At 37.6% G+C, this 24,046-nt stretch overlaps 1 protein-coding gene across 1 annotated transcript in view; it reads right to left on the bottom strand.

The window, feature by feature from the left end:
- CEP112 (centrosomal protein 112) overlaps positions 1-24,046 on the bottom strand; it is a 362,513-nt gene that overhangs the window by 187,980 nt on the left and 150,487 nt on the right. Inside the window, exon 19 of the mRNA XM_040989545.1 lies at positions 11,521-11,703. Within this exon, the coding sequence (XP_040845479.1) occupies positions 11,521-11,703 (183 nt within the window). The remainder of the gene's footprint in view (positions 1-11,520; positions 11,704-24,046) is intronic.

Genomic DNA, 24,046 nt, shown 5'->3' with positions numbered 1-24,046 from the left:
ACTTGCCTAGCAAAAACCCTCCCAAGGGTGTGCCCTTTTTGTGTATCTTCTCTTAGCAGAGTGACTGATACATGAAATTCCTCCACAAATGAGGATAAAAGTATATTACTTTTTCTATATACAGGCCTTTATCATTTGCATTTTAAAAGTGTTTGTGAGGGGTTAGCGCTGTGGTATAGTGGGTAAAGCAACCGTCTGCTGCTCCGATGTCTTATGTGGGCAATGGTTCAAGTCCTAGCTGTTCAACTTTTGACCCAGTTCCCTGCTAATGCACTGGAAAAAGCAGCAGAGGATGGTCCAAGTGCTTGGGCCTCTGAACACATGTGGGAGGCCAGGAAGAAGCTCCTGGCTCCTGGCTTTGGATTTGCCCAGCTCTAACCATTTTGGTCATTTGGGGAGTAAACCAGTGGATGGAAGATCTCTTTTATTCTCTCTCTGTCTCTCTCTTTCTAACTCTGCCTATTAAATAAACAAATGTATTTTTAAAGAAGTGTTCGAGTTTCTTCTTCAAGTATATGTTTTACTGTATATATTTTTCCAGTTCAAATTTTTTAAAATTTATTTTTGCTTTTTATTTTTAGTTTATTATTTTTTCCTGATATGATTCCATAAGCACAGAGATTCCCCTTTGCCCCTCCCCCTCTTTTCCTGCATATTATTACAACAGTATAGTCCTTAGCAATAGTTACAAGCTCAATATTCTGTTATTGACTGCATCTTGGCATGTAGGTATAGACAAGGATAGATCGTCTAGTATCCTATGTTCATTTGGAATTTACAAGGAGAAGGAGAGACACACAGAGAGAAAGCTCTACCATCCACAAATTCGTTCCCCAAATGGCCACAGTGACTAGAACTGAACTAATCTAAGGCCAGGAGTTTCTCCCAGACCTCTGACTTGGGTGTAGGGGCCCAAGCACTTGGCTGCCATTCACAACCATAAACAGGGAGCTGGACTAAGGCAGATCAGCCAGGACTCGAATGGCACTCCTACTGGATATTGGTGCCACAGGCAGAAACTTAGCCTACGACACCACAGCGTTAGCCCTTCATTTTGAATTTTTAAATGTGTTAATGAGTAATCTACTCAAGTCTCATGCATTGAAGGGAATTAAAATAAAGATGGAGAGCTTGGTTCCATGCAGATTAATTTTAGTTTAAATATACTGCAAGCATTATATTGCGTAATATTTAGAATAGAAGCACTGTGACAGTCATGTGACAAGTGGCATTTTGGAGGAATTTCTTAAGATCCAAACATAAATCTTGTTATCTCCTCCTGGCCCTCTGAGAGGAGTTTCTCAAATCATTGGTTCAGAAGCAGGTCCAGGCAAAACAGGCTCCAAGTTTCCTATGATGCATGCTTCTACCGCCTTGAGAGATCCTTAGAGTTGACCAAGGATGTGAGAAATGAACCTTTATTAGTGCTCAATCTCCAGCTACACTCGTTGTGAACTTGAAACCTCACTGCTCTCAGCAGTAACAATGGGACTGGATGCTCAATACATGATTAAATAGTCTTGTTTTAGTGCCGTGTGCAAATGTGTCTGACTCTGCTCTTACAGCCCAAGTGGCTCCATTCATCTGGTTCTCATGTTTTCCAGGCTTTAGCAGACTTCCTGATTTCAAAGACCATGGACAAATCAACCTCATAAATTGTTCATCTAGTATAGCACTCCATCTATTCTGCATGTCCACAGCACAGACAAAATCTTCAGTGTTTTTGTCCAACTCTATTTCAAGCTCCACCCTCCTACAAGCCATGAGTATCTTGTATTCTCATTCTCTTCTCCTAACATAGAAGATTTTCATCCTCACTCTTGATATGCGTTACTGTCTGCACTCATGATCCCCAAATCCTTACTTCCAACAGAGATAATACCCTTTGGAACTCTACTTCTGTATTTCTACATAAGTGACACCGACATCTAAATGTCTTGAGGCACAATAAGACATAACTCTAGGCTTCTCTCTCTCTCTGTAACATCAACTTTCTTCATTTCTACTTCTTAGCTAAGTCTCTCACAACGTCTCTCCAGACATCCAAACTTACCACCCAGTCTCCAATACCACTGCCACAGTGAGCTCTAGAGACTGCAACGGGATAGGTACTCAAAAAACCTTAATGGAATAAATGGTTCAAATTGAAGAAAGCTGATGTCACAGAAAATTCTATATAGGTAGTTCATTGTAGTTTTTAGATAAGGAAACTTGCACAGAAATAGTGTGGATTTAGTAATCAGATTCCAGAGAGCATTAAAAATAGTTAACAGTAGTTAAAATTTTTCCTTGAGACGATTTATTCTACAACTCTTAGTCCTGGGTTCAAAGATTTTATTTTCAAGAGGCATCAACATTATGGTAAGACATGATGATGTTCTATTGTATGTCAGTAGAAATGGTTATATGGAGAAAGTACTAATAGTACATTTCTACTTCTCACCCAAAGTCTGAAACCCGACAGGAACAGTCAGGATTAACTGGGTGGTCAGAGAGCGGGTGGTGCTGGAATATGCTGTGCCTCTTGAACTCATAGGTTTTTGTTTAACGGTAAGTTTGGAAACAATTTTCTAACAAATGAAAAGCAAAACATCTTCAATCTTTGCTCTGCACCTCTCCAGTTGCACAAGCCAATGAAAGTATATCAGGAACTATCACATAATTCGCCTAACAGGAGAAGGTAACATTTACATTTACAAATTATTTTTTGCAGAAACATTTGGTGAACGCATGGATGTTGTATGTTAAGCAATGAGCAAACCATCAAAATAAGTTAAGGTTTCACTTGATCCTAGGCATCTAGGGTTTGTTTCAGGAATAAATGCTAAAAGAGCAAACATAATGAATCAGCTATTTGTTCAATTTTAACCTTCTTAAAGACGTGCTGCTTGAGATTCCCTTATTCTGAGTTTTGCTTGGCCTACCTAGACTGGTTCCCTCCACATGGAGCCTATGACCGCAGAGTGATGCTTCAGTGGAAGGCATAAAAAGTGGGGAGACTAGTGCTGTTTTGAAACTGTCCCTTCAAAAAAGGGAAGAAGTTCAGATCACATAACGCAGCCAACTTAATTCTCTGTGGATAGCAGTAACTCAGATATCGCCAATACTTCAGGCCCTGACTTCACACATAAGCTAAACAAATAAAAACAGGCCAAACATCATAGAGCCCTGGAAGTCCCACATGTATTGTTTCTTTCTCATTTCATGTGAACATTCTCTACCTCCCAGCTTACAGTTATATACAAGTACTTGACATGCTCAAGTATAATTGGTAAAATAATTTGTTTCAACTGAAAAATATTGTAAATATTCACACAATCTATCATGAAATTGAAATATTTGACCAATTTTATCATCTAAAAATTCCCACTAAATGACAATAATTTTCAAATATTTTCTGTATACAAATATTTAAGTAGTTAAAAATAGGTTATAATTTTCATGTAATGTCTTTCTATCCTAGTAAAACAGGAGTTCAAGGTCCCCCTGACATAAATTTCTGTCATTTTTGTCATGAGAAATGCTCAGGTGTTAAATATCTTTCATATCATACAAGTAAGCATGATTCCAATTAACTCCGAATGGAAGGCAAAGTGACAGTTCAATAAGCTTCAATTTGCCAGCTCTTCGAACATTTGATGATATAATCATTTTGCAAGTCATTTTTGCACTTTGGGTTCAAGCTCTGCCACAAAAAAAATTACCTCAGCTATAGAAGTAGAAACATCAGGATTGTATCTTTCACAACTGATTGAGTCAGAAATTTAAGTACGACTTTTATAGAACCTCAGAGCTAATTTATACCAACTTGCTTAATTTCCTTGAGGTAGAGCTAAGGAGAAGGAAAAGTAATACGCTAAAAATAACTAAGGGACTTGTTTCTTTTGTCAACTGAAATGACATTTCAGCATGGGGAATAGTGATTTCATCTGGAATATTTGTTTTTTAAGCCTCATCATAAATTTTTTTGTTGTTTTAAAGATTCATTTATTTTTATTGAAAAGACAGATCAGATTTACAGAGAAGCTCTGAGAAACAAAAAGAAAGATCTTCCACCAGCTGGTTCACTCCCCAGTGGCTGCAACGGCCGAAGCTGAGCCAATCTAAAGCCAAGACTAAGGATCCTCTTGGTGGTCTCCCAAGCAAGCACAGAGTCCTAAGGCTTTGGGCCATCCGCCTCTGCTTTCCTAGGCCATAGGAGTGGCCAGCACATGAACCTGTGCCCATATGGGATGCCAGGGCATGCAAGGTGAGGATTTAGCCATTGAACCATTACATTTTTACTTCAAAAAGTACCTCTACAACTCAGCCCACATTGAATCAACATAAATTGCCTTGAACGAACCAGGTAGAAACTAATTTTTCTAATTATTCTTTATTTTTTATAGAAAAATAGGTTTTAAATTAGTAAGTCATCAATGACTTCAATCATGAAAAGTTTCGACTGGCATTTGTCATGTAGAAGATTCTTTAACTTCCTTTAGGTTAAAAAAATTAAGTTTTAACTCTTTGAGGTTCAAAAATGTGTGCCACAGAATGAAAGGATTAAATGTAATAATCCTTAATAGTGTGTGAATATGATAGACCACTCACAACGAACAGAACTGTATTAGCAGTAGATGACAATTCCCACAGGATTTTTTTAGGGACTGGTTGCCCCAGTAACCTAAATGTTTGGTGAATTATTTTGCTTGAAATACTTAGTTATTTCAGTAATAATAGATAAACCAAACTGATCCCATTTTAAAGCATATTCATTTTTCCATTCTACGAATTCTCTGGTGTATGAGAACAAGTTATATTGCAAAGAAAAATATTTAGAAACACATATTTCTTCAGAGTCTCACTTATTCAAAAACAAAACAAAACAAATGAACAAACAAAAAACCCAGTTGGCTTGTGGCTGTCCAGAAAGATGAAAAGACAGGTTAACTTGATTTGGATTTACATCGTCCACGTAATGAAGACCAATGCATTTTAAATTTAGTAATGGACTGATAATCCAAAATTGAAAATATATGACAGATGTATGCAAATAAATAAAATTCAGAGATAATGTGCTCATAAGTAAGCAAGCAGATGAGAGAATAGTTTCCTATGAGTTCTGTTCATCCTACTAATTAAATAAACTTGGACAGCTGATTCATGTTTTGTGGATCTTCCCTCATGTGACCCTGTTCCTTTTTGGTCACATCCAACCTCTCAAAAACTGTGAAATCTTTATTGGAAGGGGCCATGATACAAGGAAAGAAAATTGATTCAGATTAAGAAGACTTTCTTTGTCAGTTCTGTAACCGTGGGCAAGATAACCCTCTTGAATCACAGGCTTCTTATCTTGTTGTGTTCATCCATTTACATCAGTTATTATATTTTATTACTAGATTCTTGAAACATAACATGATTAACTGCTGCATGTCTGGCAGGAAATTCTGCATACAGTGACTTGCGGTTCTTTGCAGTCCACTCAGTGTTCATGCTGCAGAGTGATCACATTATAAATCCTATTTAAGGTATTTCCTTAAATAGGAGCTCTTCTATGTAATGAGCTCGTCTCCAAGAAACATTTTAATATTTTTAAAAAAATCTATATAGTACAACAAGACAGATTTTAATGCAATCGTTGTTAGTTGATATGAAGTTAATAATCCAAACAGGATGCTTGATATGTTATTATTTGCAAAGGTTGTCTTTAAAAGGAATACTCTATCTCAAGTGGACCACATACCATAGAATGTGGTTTCCATGGTAACTGCCACATTTTAAAACTATGCAAAGGACTAAAGATACACTGTATAACACTTCTGCAAATGGATTGTTCTCAGAGAAATCAATCCCCTTTTCTCAGCCTATACTTATATCTTTCAAACAATTTTATTTTCTCCATAAGGACCCTGTAGAATTATTCATAGTAGTTTAATTACAGGTGGATATGCCACTTTTTAACAAATTTTGTGAAAATAATCACAAAACCCTAAAATTATAACAGATAAAGCTTCTAATCTCCAAAATTCTCCTACATTTTATCCTAATTAAATTCACAAGAGGATTCTCAAAAATGTTAATTTTCATGATATATAAGTAATAAAAGTATTATTATTAAACTATATGTGGTATATGTAGTATCAGACACCTCACTAATAAATACTGATTAATACTAACAATTGGATAGTAATATAACAAGATCTTTGAATCAAGGTGTTGATGTCAAAATATGGGGAGAAATGTTGCCCTTTTTATGTGGCATATCATATTATCTATACATTTTTATCAGAAAAACAGCATTTTCTCTAGCCTTTTCTCAATGGCCTATTTAGGAAATTTCTGCTTATATTTTAATATATACAGGAAGTTCTTGGGTTACCTTGAATACAGCTCTTATATCATCCTATAAAAGCTCAACTCAGGAATATAAATTAAAAATTACAATACTTCCTGTTATCAGGAATTCAATTAAAAAGTATTTTTATTTTCCAACAACCTTCTAACTCCTGACATTTAATTTTGTACATTGCAGCAAAACCCATTTAAAATTTAGAACACGATTTACATTCTGCAGTCCAGCTGCGGCAGCGCACTCAGTCTCTCAGATTACGCTAAGTATCAAGGTGTGGTACACACGGCTGGAGAGTGGGCAGCCACTGGGCTGTGACTGTGGCTGGGGCAGCCACTGGGCTGTGACTGTGGCTGTTCCCAGGGAGGAGTTGGGGACAAACCAGAGAAGTATAAACAGCTATGGCTCACTGGGCCCAGGGGAAATACTAACCATCGAGTTGGGGTTTTCCAAGTAGTAAGTCCCGTATGATCCTTATAAATAAAGCTGTTTACCACTTTACAATCTCATACAGGCTATGGATAAATGAATGATGACGAAATGCTACTGTGGTTAAGAGGTAGAACGTGGATCCTTAGCCCAGGGACAAGACATCTTTTGCTTCTAAACTTGATTTTTTTAGTTAGAGTTTATCATAGTAGGAGAGTAACGCACTTAGAAGTCAAAATTAGGGTATTAATTTCTGAACCATTTCTAATCTTAGCCATATTTTTTTAAATTTTTACTTCTCATAGAAATTTTGTATGAATTTCTGGCATAGTGATAAAGTGACATTACTGAACTTGGTAGACTTGTCACTTAACATATTTATTCTTTTGACTCATAATCTGCAAAATAGAATCTCAAGGCAGTTTTACTCTTTTTATTTGAGAACAGTGGTATTTTTAATAAATTAAAATGAAATTTTGGCCACTCAACTGAAATCTGCTCATTGCAGCATATAAAAGCACTTAAGCAGTCTAAGGTTCACCATCACAGTTTATATCCAAATGTTTTCACAGAGAAAATTATCAATTATACTTGACAATGTCCTTCATATGAGGTTCCACATCATAAATTTCCCCAAGAACTGAAACCTAGCAAATGTTATGAATTCTTTCATGACCTACAATCAACTCATCGCGCTGCCCTCTTTGCTGTGGCTTCTAGGCAAGCTTGAAGCTAATCTTGAACTATAGCACTCTTTTAAGTATAGATTTTGTAGTTGGTTAGTATTTATTGTTTAATTATTTTGTTGCATATTTACTATAAGATAATTCCTTATACTCTTTGTCAGTACAGTTGCCTTACAAAGAAAAAAAATGATTTTAACAGAAAACGCAAAGACCTTGTACAAAGGTAGGACCACAGAGTTAAGACTATATATATTGCTAAATTCACCTTTTTGGTAATCTCTGAAGAATGATAAACAATGGCTCATCTAGTAACTACCATCCACATCCAGTTTATAAAGGCTGATAATCTTTTGTTCATGTGCAAAACTGTGGAAGGTAAAGTAATGTTATTAAGATACACTTCTTAAAACTAAAATTGTCTTTATGAACAGGAAAACTTTCAGTAGAAAAAAAAGACAAATCCTCATTTCATAGTCACTGAGAACTTCAGGGTCTTATGTGAATGAATATGGTCAAATGGAGATGATGTGTCCACTTATTTTACAATTAATTATTCTGTATCAGAATCACGATTCTCACTTAGGTAACTGAAGGCATTTACACGCCAACGTTGTGCAGGATCCAGTGTAAGATACACAAATGCTAGGTTTAATGTTTTCAAATGTTGCTGATAGCCTTCTAGGAGACCATATTTCATTTGTATGATGCTGATGGCAGGTCATGGTGACTGACGATTACTCTGACTCCTGTGCCTGTCTGTTGCAGCAACAGATCACATAGCTCTCCTAAGATCAGGGCACCACCTCTGGGGTGGAGCATAAAGGTGCTCTGTAACAGTCTCCACGGGATTCATTACACACCACTCAGGCAACAAACATAAAAGATCAAGCAATCCCTAACTGGTTCTGGGTCCTAAAAGGACAACTAAGTGACAAAGGTAACTACTGTTCTGTTCTTCTTATTCAACAAGACAAACTGCAGATTCATTCAATATGTTATTCAATCGCAAGTAAGAATTATGTATATAGTTGTCATGTTAGAAGCTTTCTAAGATGGTAATTATAAAATTTGTTCACCATGAAAATTCGATTGAACCATCAGATTATTTTTCAAAATAATTTCAATTAATAGGGATTGGTATGATTAATATGGAGTATAAGGTTATAAATTTCTAGATGCCTTGATTTTCATTGAACTGGATACCTTTCTCAAACATTGTGACTTTCCATAGATGCCAGACTGAAAAATTTTCAAGATGTTGGTAAAATGCAACTATGCATCTTAAGTATCACAACACAATATATTCTTCCATCAAAATCAAAGTATTAGGAATATAGACATAAAATGATAATGAGAAAAATGACTAATTTTCTTTAGCTGCATCACCATATCTTATCATCATTCTACAAATAGAAATCAATAGAATAACACCTGTAATAATTAGAAAGCATTTTGACCAAACAGAATTCCTATTTGGTATGATTCACCTTAATGCAGGTAACCATACTTTATAATGATGAGATTCTCATTAACATATACTGTACTACACATTTAGAAGCCATAAACGGATTTTTAGAATACTATCCTTATTAAAACATCTTATGGAAGAGAAGCAGCAAACAAAGACACGCTATCCAACATTGATCTTTCACTGGTTCCCTCTTGGTTAGTATTTCAAATAGTGCTTTTCACAAAATGGCTTCCGTTGCTAACTGGGGCAGCCAAACAGTAACTAAAGGTCCAATCTCTCTGAAACTAAAATAAAAATTTATGCCATCTAACACATAACATACATGTGTTTTCTGCACAAATCTATAACACAGATTTGATAATAAGATCTATTTTGAAAAAACATGCTCACTTTATTGTTTTAAAATTCATCAATACAACTGAGAGCCTGAAAGCTACAATATGCTTGATTGTTTAGAATATAATCATAAACATATATATCGGCATTATATGTATGTATGTATATGTACATACATGCATTTATATAATTTTTAAAAATTAAGACTTACATGAAAGAATTTGGCAACTAATATCCTCAATGAGTGATTATACTTAAATACTAATTATTAGCATTTAACACACCTAAGATTTTTAAAATATAAATTAATAATAAAACCCTGCATTCTCTAAAAACAACAAAGGAGAACACATGCAAAATTTCTTTTGACCAAGAATGCATTTAGCCTGTTTCCATTGCTTACTGGCATGCCCACAATAGCAATTCCAATGAGTAAAACGTTCAAAGAAAGACAAAATACGACTAACACAATCCGAAATTACAGCATTTGAGCGAGTCATATAGTCCTCATACTAAACATTTCAGTACAAAAAAAAATCAATGAATATTCTTATTATACTATCTATGGTTTAATTAAATGTAATAGTTACAAAATTTTCCTTTTGTTATGACTGGATCAACCGCACCCTAGATGGCAGATTCGACACATGCAAAATCACAAAGATCTCTAAATTTGGCCTCTACTAGCGTCAGCTATCCACAATATCCCCCAAATAGTAGGAAGTTATGTAAATTAATGTATTTTATTGTCTCCATTATTCAACCACTATGCAGGCAGATTCTACCCTGACTCAGACCCCATATTTCTTACCATAGGCAGACAATGGTAGAGCTTCACATCATACCTGAAGCAGAATATAAGTTTGTGGATGTTCCTAACCAATTGTATGGCAGAGTCAATAAAAACAAGCGTATGTATTTTTAAAAGGCTCTAATGAGGTCTATGGTCAAATTGCAATACATATTGATTTAACTGGAACCACCTGACTATTCTGGTACCATGGTTACTACAATGCCTACCCTTTTTAGTTAGCAAATCACCATAAAAGAAACTGAAAATATTTTTTGTATGAATTACTGACCAAAAACCACTTGTGTTGGGTATATCCAACAGTGCTAGTAATTCTTTGAAAATAAAAGACAACTCAAGGTCAAATTAAAAATAACCAATTCCTCTTCTTTGCCTAACCGCCTCCCGCTCTCCTCTCAAAAATGCAATCTTATTTAATTAGTAGCATTTTTATGTTTAGATAATTATAAAATTGTTTAAATACATAGCAATATGGAAGATTTATTCTGCTCTAGAAAATATTATATTTGGAGGAAAGATAATCAGGAAAAGAAGCTTATGTGGTGTGGTTAATATGGCTGGATTTCAATGGGAAAAGAGGTATTTAGACCTACTCTATGATATGGTTTTATTAGAAAAGAAAATTATCTTGTTATTGTTATCAATTACTCTTAAATTTTTCTTTAATAAAATTTCACAGCAATCTAAAGAGGATACATTAAAGGCCCTTGATTATATATACCCTAAAGAATGCATTGTACTACAAAGATACATACCCAATAAGATTTTTTTTTCATCTGAAATTTATAAAGATAATTTTCCATGCTGACAGTGCACATTTCATCCATAAGTTTGAAGAGTCAAATGCTACCACAGCTGGGGGTTATTCTGCCAAATGGCTTCCAACAGGGACCGCAGAGATGGGGACATGTGCGTGTGCATGCAGGGAAAAGCAACAGACCTGATGGGAAATAGTCCTTCTCTGGGGTCATTTTTATCAATTATCATCTGAGTCATCTAATCAAATATATGGTCTAATGACAAAAGCAACACAAGGAAAGGAAAGCAAATGTTAAAACGGCTGCCTGATTACCTACAGAGATGAAAACAAAAAGAAAGCAGAGAAGCTGATATATTTCATAGGGATTTTTGAAGGCTGAGGGGAGGGGTAAGGGGTAGATACCTTAAAAAAATCCATCATGAAAGGAACTGAGACAAGATTATAAAAAAGGGGCCAAGTTATAGCGCGCCATGGGATTTTTAATCTGGCTACCTGTGGTTTCTGTAGTTAAAGCCTCATTCATGCCCCAAACGGGGGAGGGCTGGGGGGAAGAAAACAAACAAACAAAAAAATCACATTTTTATGTCAGTTTTGCAAATGATCAAACAGTGTGCATCGACAAGAATAAGAAGACATTAAATGCTGATGACTTTTTAAAGACAGATAGCCGTTTTATCAAATATTATTGATAATTACCTGTGCATCTCGTTTCTTGAACTCTTGAATTTGATTTTCATGCTCCATATTGGCAGCGCGAAGCTGTTTTTCCAGGTTTTCAATTTCCCGTTCATGGTCTCGGACTAGGCTATCCCTCTCTGCGTTATGCTGCTGTAATAGGTGCGTCTTCTCCTGTTCATGCCCCAGCTTCAGCTCTACTATCTGATTGGACAATGAGGAGGACAGTTCATCAACAGAGCATCCTTGTCGTCATGACAACTCATGTACAGCTTAATTTTTCTCTAATTTGTACAAGTCGAAAATTTTATTTTTGCGTCATTGTTGCCTCACCCTTGAAATATTCTCATTTGGTGGGGGAGGATTTTGCCCAGTCCTCCTAATATTCAAGACAGTTGGGCATATTCAATAAATCCTTGTGCAATCTGTTGACACAAATGTCTGAACTTGAAAAAAATATATACGTGGGAGGCTAGGTATTTCCTCCCTTAGAATTCAAACATTACTGATTAGCGATGGTTGTAAATGGTTAATAGTCAGTACGCTTTGCTTTCTGCTTAAATATATACATGTAAAAGCAGTAATTAAATCGGTCAGTTTTCATTTTAAGTTTCAAAGAAAAGATTTGAGCTTAATGCGCATCTGGATTATTGTATATACAGTTGTCTTTTAAAAAATAAAATGATACATTTCAAAGCTCTATTATCGCGTTGTCAGCTACGGTATACCAACATAAACAGATGTTATGTCTTCCAGAAGGCCACCTGCTGTGCTGCAAGCTTGCGCCATGATTTCATAAAAAGCATTCTATTCTCAGGATCCTTTCCCAGTCCACTCCACACTGGAGACTGTGACCTTGGCCAGTCTTAGCCTCTCCCTGCTAGACTGAATGGCAGCCGGAGACCAAGGGCCTGGTTGCCGCAGCTTTGATACTAATCCTCCCAGACTGTGCACAATGGCACCCTACCTGGCCTGCAAACTATAGCCAGCCAGGCTGTCTTTGAAGCAGGTGATGAATAGGGGACTGCAGGAAGCCAGCTTCCCCAGTGAACTCCAGGCCACACAGCTGCTAAGAACAGTCACTTGGATTTTTCTTCAGTTTTGGTGGATTTCAGGGGGAAAAACTGCTGTTATCTAGAATATGTTGTGTTATTTTTGGCGTGAGAATCCATCTTCAAAAAAAAGCTAACAGTAGGAGCCTGTTCCAAATCGATCTTGCTTCACGCAATGAATCACCAGACGACCTTATCTTAAAGCTACAGCATTCATTTCTGCAGGCATGCGTGCTGCACTAAACTTCACAAGTTATTTTCATATTAAATTTGGAAGTACCACCTCTTAACTGCAAATCAAGAATCAAGTCACATTTTGAATTTGCTGTAAAACATAAGTTTTAACAAACTTTCTTCCTATGATTTTTCTTAGATATGAAAAATCAACTGCAAATTTCTAACAATTAACAAATGTAGCATGCTAGTTAGATGAAAGAAGAATGTGCCAACTCAAACATACACACTTATTAGAATAAAACAGTGCAAAAATAGTATGGAAAATGGATTTTGCATCTGAGAATAAAAATGTATAATAACGAATTTTTATTTATTTAGCATTTAGGATTTCCCTCCCTGTATTACACCTCTGTTGGCAATGTGCAGAAAAAACAGTATAAACCTTTTTAAGGAATATAGAATATCAATAACTTTCAAAAAGTATCTTTCTTTGATAATTTAAAATAGATGCTATATTTTATTCAGTGATTCACACAACTTCAATGTTAATTCCAATAGAAGAGAAAATTTAAAATGTTACTGACACTGTAACATTTTTTCCAGGCAGCTAGGTATACAAATTCTTAAGTCTGAATATTTTTAGTTCTTGTACTTGTTACTATTTCCATTTTATATTTTGTTATCAAGCATTATTATAATAAAATTATAATATTTGGTCAAAATCAGTTAAGTATGCAATATTATGAGGGAAAGTAGAGGAAGTAGGAAGTTCATTAAAAGTCTCAGAAAAATTGGAAGAAGGAATGGGACTTAAAATTGATAGAAATATTTTATAATATTCCATGGGAAAGTGCCTTGATTACTCTGTGATTATAGATCTTCCCTCCAAGAAGACACAAGCAGCTGATTGGACCTTGCTGGAGGTGAAGTAAGCTAACACTGCCTCTTGGGAGGCTCCAGGATCTTTCTAAACTGACACATCTGAAATGTTCTTATAGACTGATTGGTGATGCTTCCTTCCCATGTTCAAATTTCAGCTTAATCATTTTGTAAAATCTAGAAAAAGCAAAATCGTGACCATGGAATTTCAAGCTTGAAGGTAGAGACTCATACATTTGTTATTTTTTCAGAGCTTTTTGCTAAGAGACTGATCTCAAGGGTGCGGAGGCCATTTAGAGTGGAGCAGCTCACCACAGAGCTAACTTCTCAATGTTATCAGCCCTTTTGGGTCTTACCTAGATTTGCTCACTATAAGCACCCTCTAGTCAGGGTCCTCTTCTCCAAGATAATGGCAGAGTCCAGAAGAAAAAGCCTGAAGTTCAGGGGGCACCTTGGAGATGGTACTCAGAGCTGCCCAACTCACCATAAAGGCAGATCTGTACTTCATTGGGTTCTAACTCTTGTACACATACAAATGTTAAAATAATTCCTTTGGGTCTTCTGAGTTGATCCTCTGACAAAATGAAGTAGCATATCTCCCATGTCTTCAATTACTAGATGGTCATGGTTGGACAATATTAGTGTTAACTAGAGTTAATGGCGACTGAGGTGGTGAATTATGGAACATAACGAGGGTGGAAAATCAATAAGAATCTTCAAGGATGAATACTCTGTGATGATTGAACCTCTGAAAGTTCACTGGAGTTTAGACCTAAAACGTATATTACAGAGAGAACAGCATGCAACATCATGAAGGATCCTACTTAAACAAGACTGGCTCAGCAATACCCATAGAAATACAAGGACACTTCAAAAAGTACACAGAAAATACAATTTCAAAATAGGCTTATTTTGGCACAAAAACACTTTTGAAATCCTGCAGAATTTTATCACAATATTTTCAAAAACCTTTTGAGGACCCATTTGGTACAGGCAGAAGACTTTGTGTTTACTATTACAAAAGCACTGAGCTGTGGACTAGTTGACCATACTGGATATACAAACCACGTCTGCCAATGGCAATAGAGGCCATCAGCCCTAACGTGTAAGCATCTGATACCATGGAGCAGTTCCTAGGAACTGCTATGTTGACCTGTATGAAGTTACCATTTTTACAGGTCAAAATGAAATAAATAATTGTCCTGTTTTACTCACAGATAAACCCTAACAAATTCTGAATCTGAAGCTCAAGAGTAAAGTTTTGATGTTCTGAAAATCATGGCCCTCTATCACAGGCCCAAACACTGTACACTGTATTATGATATCTTCATTTCAACTTAAATTTCACATAAGTAGCCAAGGGGCAGGAGAAAGACAAAGAAAGAAGTATCCAACATCTGAATGTCTGTGGGCCTGGGAACACATATTTGAAGTCCTGGCAACTGTTTCACAATGAAAAAGTGTTACCTATGACCTTGATACCTTCTAGTGACTATATAAAGAGTCAAAGGGGATGGATACAGTCACTACCTGCCAACCTGTAATATGGAAGGTGAATAATTCCCATTAAGACACATCAGTACCAGAAACTCCAACACCAGTAACCCAAATGACAGAAGTGGCAGAACTACTGAAACTAATTGAAAAGCAGGAATCAGGGCACAAAATTCTAACTAAAACAACCCCAATGGTAACCAAATTACAAAATCTATGTTCTACAAGCGTGAGTGTGGAACAAGTTAAAGATTAAAAAAGTGGTAAGCTTCATGTTCGCTTGCTAGGAAGGAGGACAGAGCAGAAGCCTATCATTAGCAGCCCCAGGGGTAAGTCTGTCCTACAACTCAATGACAACTGCTGTGAATATAAGCAACTAGGAACAGGAAAGCTTGAAGGATTGTAGAGACATAGCACAAAGTTAATCTAGAAATTCTCCCTTGAATACACTGATTGTGGTTGCTCAGCTGCCACAGTAGTGATTTTAGCTATGGGAGCAAATCCACATTCCCAGGCAAGCAATGTCTCATACTGAACACACTTAGCACTGGAACTTCTTGGTAAAGAATCATATGGGAAACTGAAAATTCTGAAAACAATAAAAACAAAACATTAAAAACAACACTAAAGAACACTTCCGGGCAGCAAACAGAGAGAGAATAAGGAATGGGACCTTGTCCATAAGTTTCAAAAGTTGATAGTAAATGAAAGAAAAAAGATTCTGACCTTGTTTGCTGTGTCCACATACTGCAGAAGCACAGGTAGTGAGTATGATGGGAGGACATATTTTCTATACCCAATTTAAGAAAGAGATGACAGATGTATATTTCATATTTCCCTCTTCTGCCTAGAATGGGCATAAAGAGGTTCAAGGTATGAAGAAAAATGGCTTCAGGGAAGTGGAGAATAAAACTTGAAAAGTGGGAAGGTAAGGCTTATTCCCTCTGATAGATTATAATATTTAGAGCTCCCACAAAGTCACATAAATCAAATATCCTCTGATACATACAGGAAATCTAGGTATAGAACCTTGTAACAATGTGAAGAGACACAGCAGATATCAATTCTTACAAAAAAAAAAAAAAACCATTGCTCAGCGCTCAGCTTCTGGTTAAGCACTCCTACTCCAATCCTATAATAATCTCAAGCTATAGGAAAGAAAGATAACCAAAAAAACTATGTCCCAAACTGCAACTTAGAGAGAAAAACATGGAAAATAATTGCAAAAAAGTATTCAAAGGGAATTGATGTTTATAACACCAGTATAAACAGACCTATTCACAAATGCCCATTTAAATCCATGCAAGATGAGGGAAAAATGTGTCTGAACAATTATAAAAAATCACATTCCATGTGAGCTGATCCACTTCCCATCCAGCTCTCTTGCTAATTAACAGTCTGGGGAAAGTAGCACAAGAGGGTCCTAGTGTTTGGTTCCTTGCCACCCACATGGGAGACTTGGATGACGCCCCTGGCTTCAGCCTAGCCCAGCTCTGGCTGTTATAGCCATCTGGGGACCGAACAAGCAGATGCAATGTGCTAAGGCTCTTGGGCAAGCCATGGAAGATGGTCTTAGAGTTTCTGGCACTCACATGGGAGACCTGGGTGGAGCTCCAGAATCCTGACTTCAGCCTGACCCAGCCCTGCACATTGTGGACATTTGGGAAGTAAACCAGGGGATGGAAGATCTCTCTTGCTCTCTTCCTCTCTCTCCAAGTCTATATTTCAAATAAAAAATTTTAAAATAAACTTGATAAAATAAATGAGGAAAAGAAAAGAGGAAAGACTTCCTCATTCCATTAAAATCCAGAAACAGAGTTATGGGAGAACTTAGCACACCAGTGTACTGAAAGAACTCACAAGACAAGAAGGAAAAACCACAGCATTTACCAAAAGCACTCTATCTCAACATGAATTCTAAATTAGACACACCAAGGAACCCTAAAATCTGGCTGAAAATCAAATCACCAACATACAGAAAGCTTGAAAAAATCAATTAGAGAGATAAAATTGGGGCAGTGGAGCTAAGCCATCTATATTCAGATAAAATATCAGAAAAGCTTCCCTAAGGACAAGGGTTATGACAGAGCGGGTTAGGTCGCCACTTGAGATGCTGGGATTCCTTTCTCTCTACTGGTATCACAGGATCTGTCACCATCATTCACCTGCTGGTCAAGCTGGAAAATGCCTTCACACTCCATTGTTTGCAAATTCATTCCAAAACGGCCAAGCTGCCCTCACCCCTACCAGACCCACCTTGAGCCAGCCATGGTAACCTCTTGCCATACCATTGTAATCCTGCTCACAAGCTCTCCTGCTCCCACTTCCACTCCTCCTCTATAATAAATGGTATTTACAGCAACAAAAGAGGTCTTTTTAACACAGAAACACAAATGCTCCTATGGCCTCCCATAACATTCAAAATAAAATTTAACCTCTCCACATTCCACAAGACATGATACAATTCACTCTCTCCCCTCACTGCTCCATTCCAGCTACATCCAACCCACTCCTATCTCACACAGGTTGCACCTGCTCCTCTTCGTGTTTGGAATGCTGTTGTGTGGTTTCCTTGTTCACTTCACTAGGGTGCTAGAGCAAATATGACTTCAGTGCAGCCCTTCAATGGGCAACTTTTCTTCTAAAAGTAAAACAACAATGTAACAAGAACCATCCCCTTCACTTACAAACACTCTCCATGCTTCATTGTTCTTTGTAGCCACTATCACCACCTAACCTGTGTGTAGTTTGGTGGTGTTGCTGTCCTGCCTAAGAAAAGGCTGTTTTATTCCCTAGTTTATCTGAAATACTTGTAACAATGTCTAGCGTAGAATAGTTGCTCAATAAATATGTCAGCAGGTGAAGGCATGCTTGCCATTTTATATTTCAACATATATGGACAAGGGGATACTTTCACTTTCCAGGACATTTTTAATGATATTTTTCTAAAACTGAATGCATGTGCTGTGCTTCATACTACAATTCCTGAAAGAACTACCTGCACCATTGCCCTCTTAACCTCCAATCTACATGAAGCCCCTGCTTGCTCTAACATATATGAGAAAAATGGTTCTAAGATTTCTTTATTTTTATTTGAAAGGCAGATTTACAGCGGGAAAGAGAGACAAAGAGAAAGATCTTCTATCTGCTGGTTCATTCCCCAAGTAGCTACAATGGCTGGAGCTAAGCCGACCCAAAATCAGGAGCCAAGAGCTTCTTCTGTGCAGGATCACAAGGCTTTGAGACATCCTCTACTGCTTTCTCAGGCCACAAGCAAGGAACGGGATGGGAAGCTGAGCAGCTGGGACATGAACTGCTGCCCATATGGGAATCAGGCACACGTAAGGTGAGGATTTAGCCACTGAGCCATCAAGCTGGGCCAATGAGAAAAATTTTAGGCCAATAAAAGAACAGGGAGAAGCGGCCCTGCCCTAGATGCCTTTCACTAAGCATCAATACTCTTTTTGAAGTTTGCATTCCAAACTACAGGCCTGGCCCTAGGATGTGAATTCTGTAGCTGGGTTGCCAAGGTCTCTGATTTGGGTAGTCTAACCACCAGGATGCTGAAGTCTGGCACTTTTTCTTGTTGCCTATTTGGACCAATTTATGATTGGTAATGCAGCTGCATTCCCTAAAAGTAGTGGTGGTTGGAATGAATCATTTTGAATGCCAGGATCATCTTTAGATCAAGGACTGCATTGGTCTCAATCACCTCTGAGCAGCAGCATGGTTGACACGCAGGTGGGGCTCAAACATAATTGTTCACAAAATGGAAAAGGCAATGCCAAGTAGGAAAGACCATACAAATATGATGAGTTAGAAGAACAAGCCATGAAGAATGAAAGCAGCATACTGGATGTACAAATTATACATGTTCAGAAATCATACATCTTACGAAAATCCATTTTGAAGTGATTTTCGGCAGGGGGTTTGTGCAGGTTCATGTTCATTACCCTCCTTGGGGCCCTCAACACTAAAGAGGAATTTACCAAGTGTTCTAGTGAGATCATGTTGCCATCATTAAAATAATTTGCAACAATTTCCACTTTCATTAGTCCTTTCCATGTACTTCCATAATCTCAAGAAATGAAATGATATGACTCTCACAAAGAGAAGCCTCCACTATCAAGGGTATTCTCACGTGCCAATCGCAGCTCTACACACTGGGTACCCGTGTGTACTGGTTACAGCAGACGCCTATCTTGGTCCCTACATTCGGCACATTCACCTGTGATCTGGGTCTTAACCACACTTTTCCACCTGTTTGGGAATTCATGCTCTATCTGTTGCTCTTCACTCTTACCCTTCCCAGTATAGACCAACTAGCCCGATTTAAAAGAGGTGTATGTTTTTAAGCTATATTACCTAAATAACTATTGACTAAAATATTGTACAAAGGAAAAGATGGGTAATCACACGCTATTAGTTTTTTAAACATATCAACTCAAGGTAACTTAAATTCCTACTTATTTACCTGACATACTGTCTGCTTTGTCTTTGAGACAGTCTTTGCAAATAATAACAATAATAATAAGAATATTATTATGTTCAAATAATGGTAACACTAACAGTTTGGCCCTTATGTGTTTTTTGTTTGTTTTGTTTTTTATTATTATTCATTGGCGATGAACATTTCTTCCTTCCGGAGAATCTGATCACTTGCATATCTGCAGACCTGCATTTCTTTTGAAAAATTTGGTGGTGAATTGCAAAAATGCAAAGGACAGGATTAAATAAAACCATGAAGGGACGGTCTTCCAAAGCTCCCTAGTTTAGGAAGTCCTAGTTGACTGTTTGTTTCCAACTTAAATGAGGTTTGTGAAACAACAATTAGAACTGTCTATTTGTTCCAGAGGGTCACACAGAAAAAGAACAGGAAATCTTGATGAAAGCTTGGGCCCTGCAGGATATTCACGTGAGTATTTATCCCATGTGTTTGATGTTTTTCTTTCTACATCTGCACACTTGATGACTGCATTTTGGCGCTTTGCTTTTTTCACTTCATTGCAGTTTCTGGCATGGCGTTTTCTCTATGGGAGGGGCAGAAAAATTCAAACTGTAGAAGGAAAATAGAAAGAAAAGAAGGTCCAGAAGACACAAGTCATTCATTCCCTCGGAATATCAATTCTCTCATTAGAAAATGTGAGGATTGGGCAGGATGAGCTTCTTAAACTTTCACCCTAAGACCCCCAGCAGCAGTGAGGTTGGACAGTGCCTCCCTGGGGGTCCGAGGGCATTGCCTGCAGAAGCTTCAGCGAGCTGCAAGTTTCTTTGAAATGACCCATTTTATCTTAAAAATTCATGAGTATTTTGCATTTTACAAAACAGGAAAGCCTTATGTTTGTTTTAACATGAATGTACACTACTGATCTCTTCCACCAAACAGGCTAGAACCCAAGGCTCCTGGAAACATGATGTAGCCTCAGAAACGTCCAGCTCCTGCTCACCTCCCCAAAATGAACACAGCCTGGTTTCAGAGCATCCAAACCCCTCCTATCGTGAAGTGCTATGATCATCACATTCCTATTTGAATGGAAACTAAGAGTGTGGGGAGAAGCCCAGACACAAGGAAATACTGCTAGTCACGTGTGTAAGGACAAAGCCAGAGTTTACCTTCAGACCAGAGATGGTCTCACCAAGAAATCGTTGAACCCACTAGGATAATAAGACGCTGGACTTTATGCTTGGTAAATACTTCCAATGAAAGAACCTCAACTGAATTTGAACTGTAGTAATGCAGCAAGGTGGAGAAATCCACCATGGGGAGAGGGTTCGGGGAGGGGTGGGGGAATCCCAGTGCCCATAACACTGTGTCACATAATGCAATGAACTTAATTTAAAAAAAAAATTAATGCTGTGAATAAACCTTGGCTATTGATCACCAAAAAAAAAAAAGCAGCACATTGTAGCTGTTTCCAAGAGTCCAAGGTTTTAAGTGAATAAATATTGAGTATTATGATATTGTTAATAAATGGACACACTTCTGTTCCCACCCCCCACCCCCCATCCCCCACCCCCCAAAAAAAGGACAAAGCCAGAGCTGGGACCAGAGAAGTCTGAATGTCAAGGGAGGGCTTAGTGTATAATGAGGCAAATGAACAGAAAGTCTCAGAATCTTAGTGGCAGGACAGCTCGCTTTGGCACACTCTGACAGATGCTCTAACCTAGGAAGTTGGGTATGCCAATGTTCAGAAACTACTGAACCTTTGAACTGTCTTTAAGAATAAGCTACTTTGTTTCCTTTTTTTTTTTCCTTCATGATACAGTTTTTTTTAGGCTCAGGGATTTCCCCTTCCACACTTCCCATATCTCCTTCTCTCTATTGTTTCTCCCTATATTATAACAATAGCATAGTCCTTCAACAACAGTCATAAAGTCCATCACTCTTCCATTTAACTGTATCATGACATTGTAGAAAGTCCAGCATACTATTGTGAAGATGTGTTTGCTATACTGGGAGTCCATTTTTATTTACACGTGGAGATGCATACTGCAATATATCTTCACTTCACAATATACATGCCTCCATTAAACAGTTTCTCTAGATAAGTATACGCATATTTACATATATATCTATTGATCTTGTATTTTGCATGAAGGTTGCATTACATCAGAGAGAACCCACGGGTTGCAGTGGCTCCTGGCTTTGGATTGGCTCAGCTCTGGTCGTTGTGGCTACTTGGGGAGTAACTCGGTGGATGGAAGATCTTCTTCCTGTGTCTCTCCTCCTCTCTGTATATATGGCTTTTCAATAAAAAATGAATGAAATTCTACCATTTGCAACTAGATGGTCCAAACTAGAGAACATTATGCTCAGTGAAATAAGTCAATCCCAAAAGGACAAAAACCATATGCTTTCTCTGATATTAGGAAGCCTTCATGCAAATTCTAAGATCAATTACCCATTCCATACTGTTTTTGCTGCAACTCATTGGTTTTGATATTTTTTTTAAATTTTCATTTATTCCAAATAGTTTGCTTTCTCTTATCAAATTCTTCACTGACTCATCCATCACCAAGTAGCATCACTTTACCCAAGAAGCTTTTGTGTTTTCTTTTTCATTTCCTCATCAACACATTGGTTATTCAGTAGCATGTTACTGAACTTGATGGTGTTGTAAATTTTTTGTTTTACCTTCATTCCTGTTATTAAATTTGTTTCCTGGCTTCTCATTTAATGAGAATGTATAGTGATTGTGTAATAGAGACTATCATATCCAGATGTGATACATCTCTATTTCCAAATCAAAGATGGACTCCCAATGAAACTGTTGGATATATCTTGACAATAGGATTCTGGACTGTCTGGCATTGTCTGTACCAGCAATATCAAGACACACTTAAATAACATAATGATGGACTTATGCCTGCATATGAAGCACTATACTGTTGTAATAAAATGTGGAAAATCAGCCATGGGCGGGGGAGGGAATTTGTGGAGAGGGAAGTGAAATTCCAGACCCTGTGGAATTATACCATAAAATTCAAAATAAAGAAGGATTTGTTTATGTAAAAAAAAAAGAATTAAATAGCTATTTCTAAAGGTGAGGTCTGTATTCCAGGATACACTGTTTCTTTCACAGATACTGTCAATTGAAAGTAACCACAGTCTGAAAGTTATTAGGACCATTTGTGTTACCTGGAAACTCAGCGAGGGGTTAAGGGAAATCCCAGGGCCTACGGAACTCTATCATAAAATGATGATGATGATGATAAGTACAAATTTTTAACAAGATACAAATTAAAAAAAAAGAAAAATGTCTGTTAATTTTCTTTGCTCATTTCTTCACAGGGTTGTTGCTTTGTTTTGTTTTATTTGATTCGATCAGGAACAGAGACAGAGCAGCAGATCTCAAACAGGTGATGAGGGAACACTGTGGATTTCACAGCCCAATCCCTATCAGAACCGCATTGGAAGACATTTTGTGTAGGGAGGTAAAGGCTATGGAGGACAGGGCTGCGCATGCATTAAGCAGGGAGCGAAGACATTTCCCAAGCAATCTTCGTGCCAGCACTAATGATGTGCAAAACACCCTGCCTGGCTCTGTAGATACATTGTTTTTTCAGTGGAAACACTTATATCTCTTTGGGCTGGCATGTGTCAGAATTGACCTCCAGTTGCCATCATGTATTCATTAGAAGTTACTTACATATTTCTAAAATTACACCACTATTCTTAAAAGACTCTGACAATGGGGCCTTTGTTGTGTATGGGGTAACACCACTTGCCTGGGATGATGGCGTCCATATTGCCAGTTCATGTATCCATTGCTTCAATTCCGATCTAGCTCCCTACTGGTGGCCTAAGCAAGAGCAGCAGAAGAGAGTCCAGGTGTTTGGGCCCTGCCAACCCACTGGGGAAACATGAATGGGGTTCCCGATTCTTGGCTGTGGCTTAGCTCAGTCCTGGCCATTTGCAGCCATTGGGAGTAAATCAGTGGATGGAAGACTCTGTTTTTAACTTTGAATTTCAAATAAATGAATAAGTCTTTCAAAAAAGAAGAAGAAAGAGGAGAAAGAGAACTCAGCGAAATAACCCTACTGCACTAGCTGTATCAGTTAGAAACCGTCAAATTACCAGACGGTGGCACCTGTGAAAGCATTCTGCTTATGCCCCACCTTCTGTCTCTGAGGTTTCAGGCTTTTAGCCTCTTGGTTGTCTCTTTTTATTAAAGATTTATTTACTTGAAAGTCAGGCAGAGGGAGAGAAAGGAATACTGAGAAACAAAAAGAGGTAGGAGAGAGAAAAGGGAGACAGAGATCCTCCATTCACTGAGTCATTCCTGAAATGGCTAGATGGAACTCCACCTGCATCTCCCAAGTGTGTGCTGGTGCTGCTTTTCCCAGGTGCATGAGCAGGGAACTGGATCAGAAGTGGAGGAGCTGAAAGTTTGGAAGTTCTTCACAGCCATGAGGTAGTACCCAGTGTTTCTAAGGCAATCACC

Source organism: Ochotona curzoniae, unplaced genomic scaffold, assembly GCF_017591425.1.
Source record: "Ochotona curzoniae isolate NIBS_2020 unplaced genomic scaffold, NIBS_Ocur_1.0 contig_523, whole genome shotgun sequence".
Lineage (NCBI taxonomy): Eukaryota > Metazoa > Chordata > Mammalia > Lagomorpha > Ochotonidae > Ochotona > Ochotona curzoniae.
The sequence above is the reverse complement of the archived record's forward strand: the minus strand, read 5'-3'. Positions and strand labels throughout refer to the sequence as shown.